The sequence below is a fragment of the Danio rerio genome, chromosome 12, assembly GCF_052040795.2.
Source record: "Danio rerio strain M-AB ecotype USA chromosome 12, GRCz13ab, whole genome shotgun sequence".
Classification (NCBI taxonomy): domain Eukaryota; kingdom Metazoa; phylum Chordata; class Actinopteri; order Cypriniformes; family Danionidae; genus Danio; species Danio rerio.
The window spans coordinates 34,137,176-34,159,698 of record NC_141032.1 but is presented as its reverse complement, the minus strand read 5'-3'; the positions used below and the strand labels follow the sequence as shown (position 1 = coordinate 34,159,698).

The 22,523-nt window shown below is 33.9% G+C and overlaps 2 protein-coding genes and 1 long non-coding RNA gene across 12 annotated transcripts in view; 1 reads left to right on the top strand and 2 right to left on the bottom strand.

Annotated features, from left to right (window-relative positions):
• LOC137490454 (uncharacterized) overlaps positions 1–9,290 on the bottom strand; it is an 84,991-nt gene extending 75,701 nt beyond the window's left edge. For 6 of the 10 annotated variants that reach the window (XR_015504301.1, XR_015504302.1, XR_015504300.1 and 3 more), the window contains exons 1-2: positions 8,960–9,097; positions 2,742–2,835 (exon numbers count right to left, since the gene is read on the bottom strand). This is a non-coding gene — a long non-coding RNA (uncharacterized LOC137490454). Of the gene's footprint in view, positions 1–2,741; positions 2,836–8,959; positions 9,098–9,125 lie in introns of those variants that run through there. The other 4 variants (XR_015504298.1, XR_015504299.1, XR_015504295.1 and 1 more) reach the window with 2 other exon arrangements.
• nat9 (N-acetyltransferase 9) lies at positions 9,291–14,902 on the top strand. The gene is given in 7 exon segments (NM_001328002.1): positions 9,291–9,460; positions 9,536–9,622; positions 9,697–9,806; positions 11,982–12,122; positions 12,199–12,258; positions 12,365–12,459; positions 14,096–14,902. Coding segments are annotated over 6 exon segments (642 nt in total). The 5' UTR covers positions 9,291–9,460; positions 9,536–9,545; the 3' UTR covers positions 14,255–14,902.
• A 1,306-nt stretch (positions 14,903–16,208) lies between these two features.
• lrrc59 (leucine rich repeat containing 59) lies at positions 16,209–21,155 on the bottom strand. Its single transcript, NM_212932.1, is given in 8 exon segments — positions 16,209–16,765; positions 17,582–17,773; positions 18,494–18,566; positions 18,663–18,767; positions 18,858–19,016; positions 19,107–19,166; positions 20,781–20,898; positions 21,084–21,155. Coding segments are annotated over 7 exon segments (945 nt in total). The 5' UTR covers positions 20,880–20,898; positions 21,084–21,155; the 3' UTR covers positions 16,209–16,508.
• Between the last annotated feature and the right edge of the window lie 1,368 nt (positions 21,156–22,523).

The window sequence follows — 22,523 nt, the reverse complement described above, 5'->3', positions numbered from 1 at the left end:
ATGTTGGGGAAAAAATTGATCAATGTCAATGGCTAATGGCTTTCAACATTGTTCAAAATGTATTTTTGTTTGTTTAATTCAGTTTAGAACCACTTGAGTATGATTATATAGTGATTACATTATATTTTTTGTGTGAGCTATGCCCTAACGTCTTGCCAGGTTTGTTGTGTTAGTTTTGCTAAATACGCTCCAGCACACAGGATTGTGACTCTTATATTTTCCACACTGAATTCAATTGGCAGGCTTTGTGTAACCGACAGGCATCACAAAAGCACTGAACCATCTCTAGCCTCTCTAAAGGTATTGCTCCTACCTTTCAACACAATTTAGAAATACAAAGTTCAAAGCAGGCGACAGAACAGCGGTGCACGTCTGAAAATCCACCATGTTATAGCAATATATGTTGAATTTTCACATCAGAATTGCAGAAAAATAAATCCCAAAATTAAAAAACAGCAACTTTTCATAAACATAATAACTTCCAGAAGTTAGTAGAGCACATTTCATACCAATTTACCTTACATTTATTCCTTCATATGGTTTCAGGGCAAAGAATGAGAAGCCCGTTGTTTTTGCATGATGCAAAATAGGAACAACAAGAAATGAGAAAATTACAATTCACATCAGAGTCTGAGTGTGTAACATTTGCATTCATCTCCTGATGGAATAAATTGAGGGGATATTTCAAGTTATTATATGGCAGCGTGCTGGCAACGTTTATGAAGAAGAGATGTGATAAATCTTATTATTGAGTGCATTTACTTAAATAGGAAAGGAAATAGTCTTAAAGTACTCTGTGGCTTGTTGTCATACATTTTATTTGTCAGTAAGTTGATTGTTGAAATTGAATTTCTGAATGGGGATGTAAATTTAAATATTGACTACAAAAAAAAAAAAAAAAAAGAGCATTTTAACAGCTAACACCCCTGAAAAAGTGGGCCACAATATGGAGTGATGTTGTCACAAAAGCAAGTTTTCTGAAAGGTGCAAGTTTGAAACAAGTTTGGACAATATATTTAGTATCCCTCAAAAACTTCACCATGATACAAAACACCTACACTGAAAAAAGCAATTAGTTTCTTTACTTCAATAAAGTGAGTAAACATGTTGCATTAAATGCTCAATTTGCTTTAAAATATTGAGGAAACCTGATACGTTACGTTGACTGAAATTGTATAATTATGCAGATAGTTTATTTACTTACTTTTAAGGCAAACTAACTTAAAAATCAACTAATCACTAATCAGTATACCTTGAACGTATACTTAAAACATGAAAGCATGATCATAATAATATGATAACCTTATGGTAAAAATAGATATTGCAATACTAATAATCTGATATAAAATATTTTTAGTGCCGGACAAAAATGAATCATAATTAATCTGACAAAAACAAAATTTTGTTTTGACATAACATGTGTGTGCTGTGTGTGTAAATTTATTAAGTATATATAAATACAAACATGAATGCAAACATTTGAGAAAACGTAATATTTATATTTAGATCCAAAATACACACTACCTGACAAAAGACTAGTAGTCAATTCCAGTTGTAAGAGCAAAAAAATAATAACTTCTAGTTGATCATATGGAAAACTGGCAGAAGGTAGGTTTTCCAAACATCCTCTCAATCATCACAAATACTGCAGAAGACCTATTGAAACCTGCATGGACCCAAGATTCTCATAGAAATCAGTCAGGCTTGGTGAAGGAAAAATCATGGTTTAGGGTTACATTCAAGAAGGGGTGCCTGCGAGAGATCTGCAGAGTGGATGGTAACATCAACAGCCTGTGAAATCAAGACATTTGTGCTGCCCATTACATTTCAAACCATGGGAGAGGGCAAATTCTTCAGCAGGATAGCGCTCCTTCTCACACTTCAGCCTCCACATCAAAGTTCTTGAAAGCAAAGTAAGTCAGGGTGCTCCAGGATTGGCCAGCCCAGTCACCAGACATGAACATTCTTGAGCATGTCTGAGGTAAGATGAAGGAAAAGGCATTGAAGATGAATCCAAAGAATCTTGATGATCTCAGGGAGTTCTGCAAGAGCGCTTTCTTTGTCATTCCAGATGACTTTATTTAGTCATTTGAGTCATTGTAGTGATGTATGGATGCAGTCCTTCAGGCTCATGGGAGTCATACACAATATTCATTCTTATTCCACTGCAGCATGACTTTATATTCTATACTTCTATACTAAACTAAAAATTAAGGCATGATCATAATTCATTATGGTAAAATAAGCATAATGTATAGGCCTTTGCCTTTTATTTCTAATAGCAAATGATTAACTAAAAGTCAAGTTATTATTTATTGTTCCTAAAACTTGGATAGGCAACAAGACCTTTGTCAAGTAGTATATATGTAAATTACACTATTTATTTTTAAATCTATGTGTGTTAATGACATATACATTGCGAATATAAATAAAGCACACAAATATATTATTTCAAAACAAACTTTTATTTTGGATGTGATTAATCTTTGCCGAGCAATTAACATGTAATTGTCCTTCCTGTGTGAAAACAGGCTTTTAGTTGACAGAAATTTAATCTATCACATAAGCAGTACACGTGTTTCACACAATGTTTTGTTTCACATAAAAAAAAAAAACACATTCATGCATACAAAAAAAAAACGGATGTGTTGCTATCCTGCCGTGACACCCTACTTAGCAGGGTAATGATGGAGTCTGTGGGAAAACTGACATGTTAAAATTGAATAAAAATCATCTCTTACCTGCTGTTAGACACAAGAATGCCTGTATCACAGATGCTCCGTGTATTATTGCTTATAAAGCCGTCACAATAAATGACACGCCGTCAGCAGATTTCTGAAATTACAAGAGAGGACAGTCATCAATCATTCAAAGAGTTGGCTGATTTCTCCTGGGCATTTCCTGCACAGTAAAGGAAAATGTTCACCCTAAGAAGAAGAAATTTAACAAAAGCTATATTAGCACCCACACCAGATAACCTTGTTTTGTTTATTATAAGTGCATGCTGTAATTTGGTCATTTTCTGCTTTAAATGCTAACATTTTTAAAACATGATGAATTCTAATTGACCGACAATGTATTTATTAAATCATTTATCATTGTCATTTACACCTGGAAAAAGGTGATTCTAATGAATTAATCATTGGCATTTTACTCTTTATCATTATGGTATTTGATCTCTGCTTTTTTATATTAAGAGAGTTTTGAGAACTTTATCATCACAGTTATCTTTGGTGTTAAGCAAGCATTTAATATTTCATGAAATATTCAAAAGTAGTTATTTTTATGCAATTCACTTTTTTTCACATAACAATAATATTAAATTTCACAATTTAAAATTATTTACAAATAATATACCACGAAATGCAGAACTGATCAAACAAATTTAGTTGATGACATAAATTTCTATTTAGAAATGTTGTGTTAGCTACCTAAATTTCAAAATCCATGCAGAATTAATCTGCATCGGTCATACAAACAAGTCAGTTTCCTGAAAATTCCCAGTTTACAAGCTGTAATTAATTGTTAAACAAAAATCTTTACTTGTTGGAATTTAAAAATTACAGTAAATCTGAAATTGCATAATGAAGGTTCATTAGGAAACATTACAGAAATAATCCCATAATGTTAGTTTTTTGCATGCAAAAATTAGGCCTGCACAATAAAAAACTTAAAAAATCAATAAAATAAACATAAAAAATAACAATAAAAAATCTTTATCGGGATAATAGTATGCATTATCGATATCCTTAAGAGGTGTAATGAATGTAATTTATTTTATGTGCCACCTACCAAGTATGGTTATAATGGTATTGGCTAGACCATCACCGGCCTGAAGGTAAATCAAGGGTACATTCAAGCTCAATCCAGTGTTTTGCTACATTTTACGAGTCGAAAAACATGCTTCTTGGAAACGTTGTGCAAACGTTGTATAAAAGCTGTATAAAACATAAGAAATCTAAAATAAAAAAATACACATATTTGTTTTGGGTGATATTGAGGTCACTATAACATGCTATGATTTTATAGTATGCACAAAAATTGTATATGTTAAGTATAATAAAAATAAAAAAGCTAACACAACTATACCTGGAGTACTGCGAGAACCACTGACAGTTCACATGACATGAGGGTAGGGGGAATCTTAATTCTCATGAAAACTTTGATATTTCCCATGCCGTGGTGGAGGGGAAAACCCAAATTTTTGTGAGAACTTTCATATTTCCAGTGTTGAATGGGACAAGAGGTTTCAGCGATTGCCCTTTCTTTACAATCCAGGCCCCCACATCACTGTGGATGAATGTGTGATTTCATTTTCGTAGTTGCTGTCCTTTTAGACAATACATGCCCAGCAAACCATGTTTGTTTTTCTTGATGTCAAATTGACAACATACATATTTGTGTTCCAGTCCTCATATCTAATAAATAACAAAAATATATACCAATAAATGTACAAAACTTATAAAACAACAAATATATATACTTTTTAGGTGAAAAAAAAAGTGAGTTTTCATGCTGATTAGTAAATTTATCTATAGTAATGCAATAGGTAATCTGTATGTATAAGGACCAGGTAGTGGGGGGTTGGGAGTGGGAAGTGGGGAGTGGTAGGTGTATTTCAGAGTGTTGTTAAGTAGTCAACAAAGACATGAATTACCTGGCACTAAAAAACATATTCTGGAGGTTTTAAATTGCTGGGGTCAAATTGACCCCAGAGGACAAAAGATGTTAGCAGATTTTAGGGAAACAGGAGGGTTAAAAAAAAACACGATTTGGGGTTACATTCCGTATGGGGGTGTACAAGAGACCTGCAGAGTGGATGACAACATCAACAGCCTGAGGTATCAAGACATTTGTGCGGCCCATTACATTACAAACCACAGGAAAGAGTAAATTCTTCAGCAGGATAGTGCTGCTCCTCACAGTTCAGCCTCCACATCAAAGTTCTTGAAAGCAAAGTGAGTCAGGGTGCTCCAGGATTGGCCAGCCCAGTCACCAGACATGAACATTTTTCAACCATGTTCTTTAGCAGGATAAAAACAAATTCTTTAGCAGGATAGAGCTGTTTTTAGTTTATTAGTTAGATACTTTATTTTTTTTGTTAAATAAGAGTAGCGTAGAGGCCTTTTCCTTTACTATAAGCCACTTCTGATACCAAATGATCAACTAGAAGTTATTATTTGTTGTTCCTAAAATTTGGATAGGCAACAAGACTTTTGTCAGACAATGCATATAACAATGTCTTAGTGGTTTTTGGATATTTAAATGGTACCTATCGCAAATTTCAGTCTTTCCCCTGGCTCCTTTTAAACTCAACAGTTGACCTGTCAGCCATCTTTTCTCTGTGTTTATTTGTATCTCCAGGCACGCTGAGAGCGATGAGAGAGAGATGGATGGTGTTGTCCACTTGAGCGTCTATTTCACAGGCGGCTCCCGCAGGACCTCGTACTTATGGCCTCTTCACTGTCACTTAATTCATTACCGCAGAGGAAGGCAGGCCGATGGGGACTCCATTAGACTAATTTTAGAGAAGAGGAAAGATGGCGTGTGAGCTGAATGAATCCCTTTCATTAGCACTGAGTGATGGCTCATCACTGATGACTGGCATGAGGCCGATGACAGAAACATGAGGGCCAAACACGCCACTCGTCACTTCAGACGGAGTAAAGGGAAATACATCGGATGAACCGGTCACTTTAAGAAGAGACCTGCACTGTTCGCTCAGGTACATGACAAACTGGCCTTTTCAAAATGAAGCCAGACACCAACACTGCCTGCCCTGCTGCCTTATTATACCACAGAAAGATCCCAATGGAAAAGTGATCATGGGACTAAATAGTGCCATGTAGAAGAACTAGTGTAGAATAAAAAACTGGGAAGATTTGTAAAGTTGTTAGTTAGTAGGTAGTTTGATTAGCCAAAATCTAATGAACAGGAGAGATACTAGTCCTAATGATCTTGTTTAAAACATTTCATATTGTATACTTGTGTTTTTATTAATTTATTCATTATTTTATATATTAACTATAAAGTAACTATTCAAATGATAAAAATATTAGTATAAATAGTATTCAATTCAACATTTTTTAAAGTTAATTATTAGTAATAATATATATTAATATTATTTTGATCTTTTCAGTTTTTAAACTGGTAAATACAATTGTAATAATTTGTGTGCCCTCAGAAATGTATCTTTTAAATTCATATTTACAGTAGGAAGCTATACAATGTTATATTTGTGCATTTTATTAGATTAGTAAGTACTGAAGACAAATCTGGAGCTTATCTAACAAAATGACTTATGATTACAGTCCAAAACATTCAAGAAAAATACTAAATATAAATTTGAAAAAGAGGAAAAATCAAGAGAAGTAAAAATATTGAACATTTTGGTTGAAATTTTGTTGGTTGTAATTATTTTTTATTTTTGCAATAATTTGCTTAATTGGATTGTTTTATCTTTCAATTTCTAAATATTTTTGGCCACTAAAATACTATTTTAATAAATATATCCGTTTAATAAATCTATTTTGATTAAATGCACCATGTATATATTACCCATATTTACAGAGAAATTGATAAAAATATAAATTTTCAAAATGGGCAGCACCTAATAATGCTGAGCACTGTATATGCAGTATATGTGGTTATGTTTACAATAGTAAAAAATAAATAACATAAAGCATTTTTAAACTTAATAAGTTATCAAAATGATCAGAATTAGTTACCAAAGTTACCAAAACTATTCTAATTAATGAGAGCTTTGAAGAAGGTATTTAAAACGGTATACAAAAACTTTTAAAGAAATACTTTTCATTCATTCATTTTCCTTCGGCTTAGTCTCTTATTTGTCAGGGGTCACCAAAACAAAATAAACCGCCAACTATTCCAGCATATGTTTACGCAGTGGATACAGCCGCAACCCAGTACTGGGAAACTCACATACACTCTCACATTTACACACCTTCACATAAGGAAACATAAACAAACAAGGAGAGAACTTGTAAACTCCACACAGAAATACCAACTAGTCCAGCCAAAACTCGAACCAGCGACCTTCTTGCTGTGAGGCAACAGTGCTAACTACTGAGCCACCGTGAAGACCAACAGGGAATACTTTTATTTTTATTAATTATTACTGATTATTAATAGGGCATCACAGTGGCGCAGTGGGTAGCACAATCGCTGGTTCGAGCCTCAGCTGTGTCAGTTGGCACTTCTGTGTGGAGTTTGCATGTTCTCCCCATGTTGGCATGGGTATCCTCTGGGTGCTCTGGTTTCCCCCACAAGTCCAAAGTCAAATGTTAATTGGGTAGGCTAAATTGTCCATAGATTATTTTTGTGTATGAGAGTGTATGGGTGTTTCCCAGTGATGGGTTTCATCCGCTGCGTAAAACATATGCTGGATAAGTTGGTGGTTCATTCCGCTGTGGTGACCCCTGATTAATAAAGGAACTAAGCTGAAAAGTAAATAAATGAATGAATAAATAAATGATTATTATTAATAAACAATAACTATTATTGTTTTAAATCTTTAAAATGAAAGAAGCTAGCATTTAACAACTTTAACACATTAAAAATATTTAACACTACATTCAAATATCCCTAAACAACTATTTTAAGATTGTTGAGGTCTCTCTTATGTTTTTTTATAAGAAATTAAACAAATAAATATAAAAACATCTGAAAACATTTTTGGTCTAATCATATGCCTATAAAATACTGCATGCAATATATATTAGTCTAGTCCATCTATGATACATGCAATAACCAGTGATGTTGATATCAATAATATTGCAACAACAACAAAAAAGCCAGGTTACATAAATTCATGAGGTTCTGTTTGCACCACACCAGAGGAGAAGATAGCACAGGCTTAATTGTTCCAAATCAGTTCAGCCAATTATGACTGAATATGCGAGATTTGAAAACAATAACTTCAGAGAATGTGAAACTTTTATGAAAACTTTTTAATCACTTTTCTCATTTCTGAAATCTCATATAAGACTACTTCTGTGTTTGTGAAAAAAAAACACGAGAGCAACACGAGGGAGAGAAAATATGACAGGACTGCACAAAAATGTAACTAAATAAATGTATGCGAACTTCATTAAATATTTAATGTAAATTACTTACCAAATTAGTTCACGTTTAAAAATAAATCATCCAATTGAACTGTTGGTTGATTGGTTTGTGTTTAGGAAAGATGTTTATTTAAGCATGTTTTCAAATGGGAATGTTTCCATCACATTTTTAAAATACAAACTAGCAAGTAACAAAGGCAACAAATAGCTATAAAAAAAAGTTCACAAATCAATTAATCGTTGCTAATACCAAAGGAATCTTGTTAATATTCACTACTGCTGCTGTTTTTCCTCCAAATTTCTGTCACTTCCAAGACGATGATGGCTTTATAAGCTGTATTTTGTTCATTAAAGATATACAATGACAGAAAATAAATGATTGGCAAATATTTCTAAGTGACTATGAACATATTTTGCCATATTCCCATATACTGTGGTGTGCGTTTTACAGAATAGGTATAGTTAGCATAACTGATTGTCCAACATAAAAAAATATTGAATTTCATAATTTAATTAAGAGGGCTGCAAAACAGTAACTACTTCTGTGTTTTGTCGAAGAAGAAAAAACATAAGAACAACATGAGGGAGAAAAATTATGAAAGGACTGCACAAAAATGCAACTAAATCACTATAAATGTTAAATGTATGCGTCTTTAAAACTTTATTAAGAAATATTTGATGTAAGTTAAGCAATGTTGTTCACGTTGGTTGATTGGTTTGTGTTTAGGGGAGATAAAAACGAAGCAAATTTTAAAATGGGAATGTTTCCCTAACATTTTTGAAATACAAATTAAGTGGTAAAGGCAACAAATATAAAAATAGCATGCAAATCAATTAACCATTGCTAATACCAAAGGAACGTTGCTAATACTCACTTCTGCTGCTGTTTTTCCTCCAAAATGCTGTCACTTCCTGGACGATGATGGCACAAGGAGCTGTATTTTGTTCATTAAAAATGACAGAAAATTAATGATTAGATGTTATTTAAGCGAATATGAACATAATTTGCCATATTCTCATATACTGTGGTGTACGTTTTACAGTATAGTCAGCATAAATGATTGTCCAACACAGAAAAATGATAATGAATTTCATAATTCAATTGACTACAAACAGCAAATTCGACTGAAGTCATTTCAAACTCTTCCCGTGAAAAAGCTGTGGTCTTCCGCCCTCTTGTGTTCCAGAATAAAAACTCGCAACATTTTCCACGCATGCTGATGACGTCTTTCACACGCGCCGCAGTTTATGCGAGTTGTATTGAAACTCGCAAGATCGCAATACAATCTATGTAGTGTGAAACACCGAACATGCACTTAAATTAAACAAATGGACATTATTTGAGCGACCGTTCTATATTCAATTCTGAATTCAAGGTATGACGCTGACCAAAATGCTAAACTGCTAATTTGAATACCTAGTTGTGCTTGTTTACACACTTTATTTTACAGGCTGCTTATAATGAGGATAAATGAAGATACGCTACTGGAGGGGGAGAAGGTTGTTTTGGTTCCTTACAACGCAGAACATGTTCCCAGGTATTGTTAAGTGTTTCATTATTATTATGTTGGGGTCTCAGTGCATTTTAGCCTCATTTGACTCCTCTTTTCAGGTATCATCAGTGGATGTGCTCTCCTGACCTGCAGAAGCTGACCGCATCAGAGCCGCTGACTCTGGAGCAGGAGTATGACATGCAGACGAGCTGGAGAGAAGATGATGACAGTGAGCATTTTACACCATACCTCTGTATACGTTGTGTGAGAGTACATTTCCTCACATAAATCAGACATATGGTTAAAATATGCTATTTACATATGTGACATACAAGTTTATTAGGATCCGAAATGTTGTGAAAATGGCCGTTTACATATTTATTTATTCTAACCATTGGAATTACAGATATGCACATATACAGTGCTCAGCACAAATGATTATCTCAACCTCACAGATCTAATTTTAAAATAAATATTTTCTATAAGATAATATATTACAACAATATATTTGTGTGTATACTCACTAGCCACTTTATTAGGTACATCTGTAAAACTCCTTAACACACATTTCTAATCAGGCAATCACGTGGCAGCAACTCAGTGTAGACATGGTCAAGATGATCTGCTGAAGTTCAAACCGAGCATCAGAATGGGGAAGAAAGGTGGTTTAAGACACTTTGAACATGGCGTGGTCTGAGTATTTCAGAAACTGCTGATCTACTGGGATTTTCATGCACAACCATCTATAGGGTTTACAGAGAATGGTCCCAAAATAAGAGATGATATCCAATGAGTGGCAGTTCTGTGGGCACAAATGGCTTGTTGACGTCAAAGGAAAATGGCCAGACTGGTTTCAGCTGATAGAAAGTCAACTGAAACTCAAATAACCACATGTTACAATCGAGGTCTGCAGAAGAGCATCTCTGAACACACAACATGTCGAACCTTGCGGCAGATGGGCTACAGCAGCAGAAGACCTAACTAGGTGCCACTCCTGTCAGCTAAAATTAGGAAACTGAGGCTACAATTCGCACAGGCTCACCAAAATTGGACAATAGACAATTGGAAAAACAGACATTCGGATGGTAGGGTCAGAATTTGGCGTCAACAGCATGGATCCATCCTGCCTTGTATCAACAGTTCAGGCTGGTGGTGTTATAGTGGGGTATATTTAATAACAATTGAGCATCGTGTCAATGCCACAGCCTACCTGAGTATTGTTACTGACCATGTCCATCCCTTTATAACCATTTCTGATGCCTACTTCCAGCTGAATAACACGTTATGGCATAAAGCGTGAATAATCTCAGACTAGTTTCTTGAACATGACAATTAGTTTACTGTACTCAAATGGCCTCCACAGTCACCCGAACTCAATTCAATAGAGAGAGCACCTTTGGGATGTGGTGGAACGGGAGATTTGCATAATGAATGTGCAGCCGACAAATCTCCAGCGACTGCATGATGCTGGCATGTCAAAATGGCCCAAAATCTCTGGAGAATATTTCCAGTACCTTGTTGAATCTTGGCCACAAAAGATTAAGGCAGTTCTAAAGGCAAACAGGTCCAACCTGGTACTAGTAAGGTATAGCTAATAAAGTGGGCAGTGAGTGTACATTAGATTTGTCAGTACCAACACCAAAACTGGAACAAATCTAACAAGAAAATTTAAGATCCCAGTCCAAAAAGTTATCTTTTTATTCCTCAAGATGTTAAGTGACTAAACTCCTATTTTAATGGATGTAACCATTTAATAAAACTGTTTGTTTAAATGCACCAAAAATTCTTGTCTATGTTCACAGAGAAATTGAAATATTGATACAGAGAAATTGAAATATTGAGATATATATATATATATATATATATATATATATATATATATATATATATATATATATATATATATATATATATATAATTTTCAAAAATATAAGTTTGATTCATAATAAAAATGTTAACGGACATCTTTGCAATATTTTTAAATATATTTTGAAGATTTAACATTTTATATATGTGAAATCCAAATATGAACTTGTACGTCATATATGTAAATTGCATATATTTCTAAGTGGCAGATTTCTATATGGGTTGTGCTCTAATATCTAACAAGTTATCATCCAATCAAGCTAACCCGGTCATATTATAATAAACAAACGTATCAAATTTAACAAACAATTTTTAAAATGCATTTATCTATGCTAAATGATTTGAAAAGAATACGGTTTATTTTTGTGATTGCTTAGATATAAAAAAAAAATCATTTAAATTTGTATTTTGTTTTTGGTGTACATTACAGGACTGTATTAGAACAACAGCTCACTTTACCTCCTGTTTTTGGCATTCGAACAGTATTTACACTAATCTGTTTCTAGTGTATTAATATTTGATTGTTTTTCTCCCACAGAGTGCACTTTCATCATCTTGGATAAACAGAAATGGGCAGATGCGAGTGTCCCGGAGCAGGAGTGCATGGTGGGAGATGTTAACATTTTCCTGACGGACCCCAGCGATCCTTCCCTGGCTGAACTGGAGATTATGATTGCAGGTTATAGAGTTTGCTGTAGATTTTAGTTCATGTATATTAACTGGAGTCTGTCAGTAACGGTTATTAATTGCTTTAGTGCCCTGCTACAGAGGAAAGGGAATTGGCAAAGAAGTAACACGCATGATGATGTGCTATGGTAGGATGAGGCTAATTATTAAAGATTTCTTCATTTTCTCTTTTGTTATTATTATTATTGTTATACTGTGTAGATGTACAGTGTATTTTGTGATTTTCCTTAACAGGCATCCATAAACTTGGAATTCGGAAATTTGAAGTTAAGATTGGTTTGGATAACAAAATCAGCATCGCCATGTTTAAGAAATTCCACTTCAAAGAGGTGAGAATGAATCGATTGCATTGTAAAACTTTCCTTTGATAAAAACAAGCTTGTAAAAGTACATGCATTAAACATTTCAGAGAATTTTCAAGCACTGAATTTTTTTTTACATAGATAAATGATAATATTTTTAAAAGTATTTTAAGCTCATTAAAGGAGCATTTAAAATGGTTAAAATAGTAATATTGCAAAATTTCTAAGAAGAATTTACAGCAGGCATTAAACCATTTTTGAAAAAGCTTTTACTAATATTTTAAATAGTAATATTGCATAGTGTAATGTACAATTTATTATTTTTTTAATTGTTTTTTTTTATATTATTAGATTTTTTAAATGTATTTTATTTTTGCTATGATGGCAAAGATGAATATACAGCAGACATTAAAACATTTTTGACTTAGTCATGCATTTTTTATTATAAGTTGCATTATAAATGCCATTTCTGATATTATAAATAAGTGCAATATTATTTATAGCGTAAAATGGTGTAGTATATACATGTTTCCCAGAGATGGGTTGCAGCTGGAAGGGCATCTGCTGTGTAAAAACATGCTGGATAAGTTGCCGGTTCATTCCGCTGTGGCGACCCCGGATTAACAAAGAGACTAAGCCAAAAAGAAAATGAATGAATGAAAATAAAATGTTTTTAAGCATGTAATCTCTGTATTAAAATGATTTGTAAAGGACAATTTTCCACCAAATTCAAGTGGTGTAATGGATCACAAATCTCACGGTTCGGATAACATTATGGGGTTTTTTTTGGTCACAATTCAGACCATTTTTCCGATCAGCCAAAAAGAAGAGACATGTAATTTGCTTTCCATTTATTATTATTATTATTATTATTTATTATCATTTATTATTAATCTAACAAAATGTGTACAATAATTTTGTACAAATAATAACAATAAATACAAAAATTTTCTTTTGTGCCAGTATTTCTGTGTTATTTGACTGTTTTTTTTTTTTTTTTTTTTTTTGCATTTTTCAAACACAGATTGGAAGGATTAATAAAATTATGCAAATCAACATTTATAATTTATGTTGTGTGGATGTTGAGATCCCCAACTTTTAATGATTAATCGTGTGGCTTACAATGAATGCATAAATGCAGGCTAAACAAGTAATCACAGAAAACACCTTTAATAACCCAAGAAACCCACCACATCTCGAATAACCTACCCCAACTTCTTCCATCATCATTATATTTTACAGAAAAGCCTACATGCTTTTATACATGTGATTTGAATGACGCGAGAGGCGATCTCTCTATGATCGTTAGAAATTTAAGATTAATCTACAAGTAAAAAATAAATGTATTAATTTGCGGGTTAAGTGTTCTCCGAACAGCCAGTTGTGATCCGTATGAATCATGGATCAACTGTGATCAGTTACAACTCTTCCACTAAACTACAACCCTTGACTAAAATACAGGTGATTATAATACAGCTTTAAATCACAGGAATGAATGACATTTTAAAATGTACACAAATAGAAAAAAATTATATTTCAGAAATATCTGACAATTTTGTTTAGGGTGGGGGAAAATAATCAATACTTTTGTAAAAGTCATAAATAAAAACATTCACACTTTTACCTTTAAATATGCATTCTATATAATATGATTTCTCTTCAGCTCTCCATCAGTGAAGTGTTTCAGGAGGTCACGCTTGGTGTCACTGTGAACGAGGCTTTGCACAAGCACGTGTTTGGAAACATGGACTTCATGCTGCAGAGGGAGTATGGGAAGACCCGCGACAGCAGACAGGCCACATTCACACCATTATCCCTGTGAAGAAACAGCCTCAAAATAGAAATGGTTACAGGTTTGTGGAAGACTGTGACAAGAAGAAAAAAAAGCCTTATGGTGCATCTCAATATTATATTATTCACACACTGTGTCAAAAAAGGCTGAAAGACCTCTAGCAGGTCACATCTTTTAATTAAAAGCACATTCTTATATGTGTGGAAAATATTTCTGAATCTTTCTAATTCAGACTTAATATGTGATTTCAGCAAATCCATACATGAAATACTGTATTATTATTGTTGTCGTATTGTGATTTTAACCTCTTAAGGCATGGAAATCAAGAAACCGTACTGTAAACAAAAACAAACTGTTTATATGTTACTGCATGTTGTTTTAAAAGAAGAAGTAAATTATATTTGTCATATTTTGTTGTGTATAGTATAATTGTAGTTCCTTGTGAATATAGACAAGATACTAATTCAACAATGTGTCTTTTGTCAGTTATTTTTGGCATTTGTCATTCAACAAGAAACAAAAAAATAGTATTGAAAGTAAATTTTTGGGCCATTAATACAAATATTACATTTAATATGTTTAAGGTGAAAATTATTCTCCCTCTGGCGAATTATTTTAAAAATATAAAATATTTATTAATTTTCCGCATTATTTTCTATTAAAAAAAATCTTCTGGTGAATGTCCTGTTTTATTTTGGCTAGAATAAAGCAAAATATATATTTTCTCTACAGAACAAACCATCATTGAGCTGTGGTCACGCTGCACTTTTTTCTTTATAGAATGCGTCGGACCGTAAACGCGAGCTTGTGCAAGTTCAAGCTTGTTGAACTCTGACCTGCGAAAGCGCATCACATGATTGCTTGAGACCAATCGAAGATCAAAACATGACCTCTGGGCTGAAATTTAAATCATGGACCAGTCACTTGCCTTATTAAATGTCTAATCATCTTGTTCAATTCCACACCATTTCGCAGCACCGTACAGCAGAATTTTGCATGCGCAAACTGAAGTGTGACCACAGCAGTATGCAATGACTTGCCAAGTTATGCTAATTACCTAATTAAGCCTTTTAGGCACTTAAGGCTGAATACTAGTATCTTGAAAATATCCAGTAAAATATAATGCACTGTCAAGATAAAAGAAATCAGTTATTAAAATTATTCTGTTTAGAAATGTGTTGAAAAATATTCTTCTCTCTGTTAAGTTCATTTATGAACTAATTTCGAGAGGATCACGTGCTTATGATTGATCATGGCTGGTCCCGCATTAGCTAACGCATGATTCACCAATAGGATGATTCCCAACTCACTATAAATGACCAGAGTTTTTACCTCAGTTATTTCCATCCTGAAGAATCCACCCTTCCACACCTATTCCTCCTCTCTATTTTTGAAGTTTCAGCACAGCAACCTGTGGTTAGCACTGTTGTCTCACAGCAAGAATTTCACTTGTTCAAGTCCTTACCATGCCAGTCAACGTTTCTTTGGGAAGATTACATTTTCTCCCCATGCTCAAGCGGGTTTTTCCTGATTTCCTCCCACACTCCAAAGACATGCGACATAGGTGAATTGAACAAATCAATTTGGCACCATAGATGAGCTCTTAATCATCAGTATATCTCTCCATACCTATCCCTAATTTGTCATTAGCCATAAATAAGCAGGGGAGTTCAAGACCTACCTGAGCTCTAACCCCCCTCTTGCCCTGCAAACGGTAGGGAGCCCTGGGTTCGAGGATCTTATGAGCTCAGGGCTCTCTCTCAGGACAGTATGCCAAACACGCTCTATAATTAATTATCAGCTAAGTTTAAACTCTTGAAATAAGAGTCAGCTAATAAATCTGACTTCAACTGTATATTACTTTTATAATCTTAATGTTTTTTAAGCAGATTGTACCATTGTAAACTTGCCTAGTCAGTTATTGCAGAAATGTATAATCCTTTAAAAATCTATTTAACACATGTAGCACATTAAACAAAAAAAAATCGATCAACTGTTTTATTATAAGATGTTGTGAAACAGCATTACATAAGACTCCAAAGGTTGCAAACATTATCAACTGTTCCTTAAAGTCCATTTTCCTTTCCTGTTTTGGACACGCAAGCAGGACTTTTCACAGACTGGTCCATAGTTATCAAATGGATCATTATCATATTTAAAAAAGATGCAGCAACGGAAAACACAATTCCATAGGAATTTCTGCATACAGGTCTGTGACTTGGTCCCAAAGCGTCACCTGAGAGGCTCAGAACGGTGGCAGGATGGATAATTTTTTTAGACAGTCTTATGTTCTGAGATCAGACATTTTCTGAATGACTTGCTGCACAACATCCAAACCCTGAGCCCACCTCACCGTCTCCTCAAAGTGAACGTTGAGCGGGATACAGAATGCTTCCTTCCTCAGTTCTGTTAACTGACAAACTGCTACAACGCTTGATACTCCAATGACAAGCAGGAGGACGAGTTTGAGGAGAAGAGAGAAGAACAGGGAGCAGATGGAGCGCTTGGCTTTGGGCACAGATTCTGGAGCTGCCTTTTTACCTGTAGTGAAGGAAGTGAAAAACTTTTACTCAAAACATTAACTATGAAACAAAATTTATATTAACATGACAATCTGACATATGCTACCATTTAAAAGGGGTCTTTCAGGTTTTTAAAAATATTCAACAAGGACTCTATAATTAAGTAAAAATAAAGTGACAGTAAAGAAATTCAAGAATATGATCTGCACTCATAGGCCTGCTACAATAATCAATATGACGACACATCACCTATTAATTTAACCAATTCTAGCAACATTTAAGCTGATTTTGCAACATTTCTCTTGGAGGTGTCAGTGTCACTATGGTTAAAAACATGAATAGATCTGGTAGCAGATATCGCAGCATCAGTTACTTTTTTACTTTGCACTTTTTTTATTAACATGATTATTTATTTAGGATGTGCGTTTTTTACATTATGATTCTAACGCCAAACTATTCAGTTGTCAAAATTACTATAAATTTAATTTTGTTAAGAATAAAATATGATGTGTTCTTTGGAAGAGTGTACTTGCATTGTGATAATATTATATTGTCATTCTGACATTATGTAATGAGTGGCAAAAAAATGATCCTAAAATGACAATATTGTTTATCCCAATTGAATGTTCTTATTTTAACATTCAATTAGGAATCAACCACAAACAGTGTATAAACAGTGTTGTACTTCTTTTAAACTTGTAAATCGTTCAGATATACATTAATGAACTATTTTCATTGGCAAACAGATAAAAACGAATGCAAACTAAATATTAACTTCTTGTTTGTTGAACTTGTATTAAACTAAATTCACATTCAAGCTCAAATGCTGATGTACCTTGATTTTGTGCCGCTTTCTTTTTCTTCTCTTCTTTCTTCTTTTTCTGTTGTTCTTGAGCAGCAACTGCAGCGACCTGGGCTTGATACTCCTTTCTCTTCCTCTCTTTTTCTTCTGCTTTTTTCTTCTTCTGTGCTTCCTTTTCTCTGGCCTCCTTTTCTCTCTGCTTGGCTTCTTTTTTCTTTTCTTGTTCTTTAAGAGAATTAAACGGTAACCATTGTAAAACCCGAAACATATTTTACTATGCAAAATAAAATACCAAGAAATCCTCACAATTTGTTCTAAATGCAAAATGATGTATGCAAACAGAATTAGCTGTACAATGCAGAATATCATAGCATGACAAATATTGGATAAATAAATTAAAAGTGGTGATATACACCTGATCTAGTTGCTATGTGAACTATAAAAATGCTTAAGTGTGTAAATTTCAAAAGGTTGAATATTAAACTGAAAAATATTTATGTTTACAGAACTGTTAGTCTGTTGGAATGGTGCAGATTTGTTTAATACATAAATACTGAAGCACATGTGAAGCATGAGTCATTTTGAATGAGAATGTTTGAGGACATGAACACTTCGTCTCCACAGTTAGCATTTTTCCTCATCTTTAGAGTTAGCATTTATTATATGACTATTGTCTTATGATGCACACAAAAATCCAAGCGTCTAAAGGTTTGTTTTGTCATGAAGAAACAGACAAAAATGTAATACTATTGTACCAAAAAACACACACGCTTCTCTAAACACTGTTTTAAGAAACAATTACAAATAATACTTTATTTTGACTGTAGCATAAATATAATGGAATTCGTGAGGGTTTCTAAAAGATTTAATAAAATTGCATTTGGGCCCTAATAAAGAGGGGAAAACTACAAAGAATTTTCAAAACTAAGTTTTTGCACTCCATACCTCTCTCTTTCAGTAATCGACGTTCTAGTTCCTTTTCTGCTTCTTCCTGCAGTACCTTCATGTGCTGGAGAACCTGAACATAGACAAAAACTTGTTCATTTGTGACTGTTGCAAAACTTTGATTTCATAGTAAACTAGCTTAGTTAAACTGTACTGTAACAGCACTCACCCTGGATGCACACTGTCTGCACTGCTTCTCATCCAAGCAATCGCCTGCTGCCTTGGCCAGTGTTGGCTCTAAGGGGTTATCCTTCAGATCCAGCCATTTCAGACTCTACAACAAAGTCTTCAATTACCATCAATACAACAGCAATCAGCAAAATCTTTCAGAGCGTGTTTACAGACATGAGAATCCTGATCATACCTTGAGCTGTGAGAAGCCGATAGGAAGCATTTTTAGTTTGTTGTTGTACAAATCAAGATGCTGGAGATTAACAAGTTGTCCGATTTCTTCTGGTAAGCAGACGAGCTGGTTCTTGTTCAGGTCAATTTTGATAAGGTGAGTCAAGCTACAGAATTCAGGCTGGTGAAGTAAGAAAAACAGTACAAAATCATTAAATACAGCTAATAGTATATCAAACTAGGTTTTGCTTTTTTATTTGTAGTTACTTACAGTCAATGTAATTAAATTATTACAGGACAGATCCAAAAAGGTTGCCTTCGGAAAGGCGGCCTGCACAGAAATTGACACTGTAAATTTCATGTTCTCTTTTCACATACTTAGCATATGAATAAATATACAGTAGTACAAGGCACAGGTAAGGGTTACAGGTGCAGTAGGTGATTGTCTTAAGAAACATTTTTGTTGTGCTGGTTGAAAGTCTCTTCACATTCCAATAGTATATGTATTTTTATACTCTGGGTAAGGCATAAGACTAAAAAATGTTCAATCACTAAAAATTTGTTGGGCCGACAATACCCATAACTCTGATAAGTAAGTAGCTCAAACTGTCAGTCAATAAATGCCGATTTGTACATCTGCACAGCAGCTAGTGTCCTGGAAAATTTATCTCCAACTTGTTTCTACTCACCTGACAGGAAGTTTCTAGTATATAACAGGTTCAGGTGTGTTTGATTAGGGTTGGAGCTAAATTCTCCAGGACAGCGGCCCTCCAGGACTGAGTTTGGACACCCCTGGATAAGACACTAAACACTTGTCTAAACACTAGTCAGTTTTGAAATGTAAGCTTTTTTTTCCTGTGTGTCTAATTTTATTTATTTTTTTATCACCCAACATACCCTTTAAGTCTTCCTTTTCACCCACTTTATCTATTTGTGTGTAGATTTTAATTGCAATATATATTTTAAAGGCCTGCACTAATACACAAAACTCCACTTCAACAACACTTACTGTAAATGCATCAAACTTCACCTTTTTATTCATATTCCTTAGATTTTTACTAAAGAATGTTTAAACATAGTATGCCCGCTTATATACATATACACATTTTATTCTGTTAAAAAAAAAAAATATATATATATATATATATATATATATATATATATATATATATATATATATATATATATATATATATATATATATATATATATATATTAATATATATATATATTAATATATATATATATATATATATATATATATATATATATATATATATTAATATATATATATATATATATATATATATATATATATATATATATATATATATATATATATATATATATATATATATATATATAAATTTGTTCAGTGATAACTTGTGACATGATCCCAATATTGTTTCCCATGGTACTTTAAATATTCGGTCTGAAAAAAACATGCAAGTATGACTTCAAAACAACATCAGTACAATTTATTTGACTGTGAACATTGTTGTACTCTGATAGTCATTGGCTGCTAATATGATTTCATTATTTAGAATTTGCAAAGTATACTTTTCTGAAATTATATTATTAAGGAGAACGTCCGAATGTGTGAATATAAAACCAACTTTACCTCAATCAGATTCACAAGTTCTCTGAGTAAAAATTCAACAGACTCCAATGTGTATCAAAATAATAAGTAATAAAAAAAAACTCATCAAATGTTCACATATTTGAATATAACATGTTATCAAATTTGTAATACATCAGTTTTTTGCTATTCCTAATGTAATCAGTCAACTGGACCATTATGGTGATAACTGCGAGTCTTGCCTCATTGAGAAAACTAAGAACTTTCTTTAAACATGTGTAAGCAAAATAAAAAAAAAAAAACAATCCTGATAACGATAAAGTGAACAAAAACTGTGGACACACACACACAAACAAACACACTCACCAACTCCTTGACTGGCACTTCTGTTAAATTGCTGAGACTCAAATCCAGCTCGTTGCCATCAATTTTGTCCTTAATGTTTTCAATTTTGACTTTATTCATGTTGATAAGCTGTTCCTCACTGAACATGAAGTTAAAGAAAAGCGCATTATCAGTAAACAAATTTAACACATCATGATGAAAGCAAGTTTGCAGCTCTAACGTTACTGCTTGAATTAAGTATGTGAATATTCGTTGATAAAGTTGACTCAAAACCACAACACAAAGCGTTTATCTGACTAGCTGCTAAGAATAAAAGTTTGTTACCTTGTTACAGATGGTATGAAACAGTTGAGACGCACTGCAGAGCTGTACGTGTAACTGAATACAGTGAGTTCACAGATTTCGCATCGCAATGGATGAAAATCCACGTCATTGCTTGCGCGTGTGCTCAGAGACGCAGCTGACAGCGTGTCACTCTATGCGAGCGCCGCTCTTTGCGCCATCTGCCGGTCGGAGGTCTGCGCTGAACTTTTTTTATTATTTACTTGCCTTTCAAAATCCTAAAAATTTAAGCCAAACTCAGTTCCAGTGTAATTTTTCACAGACTGTCTGAGAAATGTCCAATAATCACTTCAATTCAATTCATCTTTATTTCTATAGCGCTTTTACCAGTGACTGGCTTTTACAATGTAGTTTGTGTCGAAGCAGCTTTACATAGAAGATTACAGTGAAATGAAACAGTGTCAGTCCAGTTCTCAGAGTTTAAGTTCAGTTCAGATTAGTTCAGTTCAGTGTGGTTTAATATTCAATACTGAGAGTCTAAACACTGGAGAGCAAATCCATCGATAGGCTTCGCAGCTCTAAAAGTCCCAAATCATGCAAGCCAGAGGCGACAGCGGCACGGGAAAAAATGCACCAATTGGCTAAAGTGAAGAGAAACCAGGCTCAGTTAGGCACAACCATTTCTCCTATGGCCAAACACCTTGTGCAGAGCTGCAGTCTGGGTGCTGGAGGCAGGGGAACGCTGGACCTCAGCGAAGACTCTGCTGTCCCTGGAGTCTAACAGGAATCAGACGCATGCCTCTTCTCCATGACCACCACAGCAGCTGCATAGGATACAGCCTGGTCCAGGATTGCAGAAGCCTTGGGATCATCTCTTCACAGGTCTTGGATCGCATCAGTGGCACTGCATAGTCTTTGGGGGCCTTGGATGAGTATCCCCAGGTGGAAATGGAGATTATAGAGAATAATTAGCGTAGTTGCTGTTCATAGTGTATATAAATGAGATGCAGAAACATGCGTGGAGCACATTCATGTAACATATTGCTGAGTGATGAACTGAGTGTATGCTTTACTAAAAAAGTATTTAATCTTGTTTTGAATTGGGAGAGTGTATTTGAGTCTCTGACCTTATCAGGAAGGCTATTCCAGAGTTTAGGATGAGAAGGCTCAACCTTCTTTACTCGACTGCTATTAGGTACTACCAAAAGCCCTGAGTTTTGAGATCTTAAAGAGCGGGTAGAATTGTGGCGGGTTGGATTGTAAAAGTCATCTTTTAAAATCAATACAAAACTAAAAGTCAGCCAGTGTAAGAAGGATAAAATTGGATATACAACGAATCAAATACTAAGCCATAAAATAAAATAAAAAAATCATAATGCATAAATTAACTTAACAAAAATAATCAACATACAGTGCGAAGCTTAACTTTATAACTTTATAAAAGGGTTAAATAAAAACCTATTCATTAAACAAATCATACAG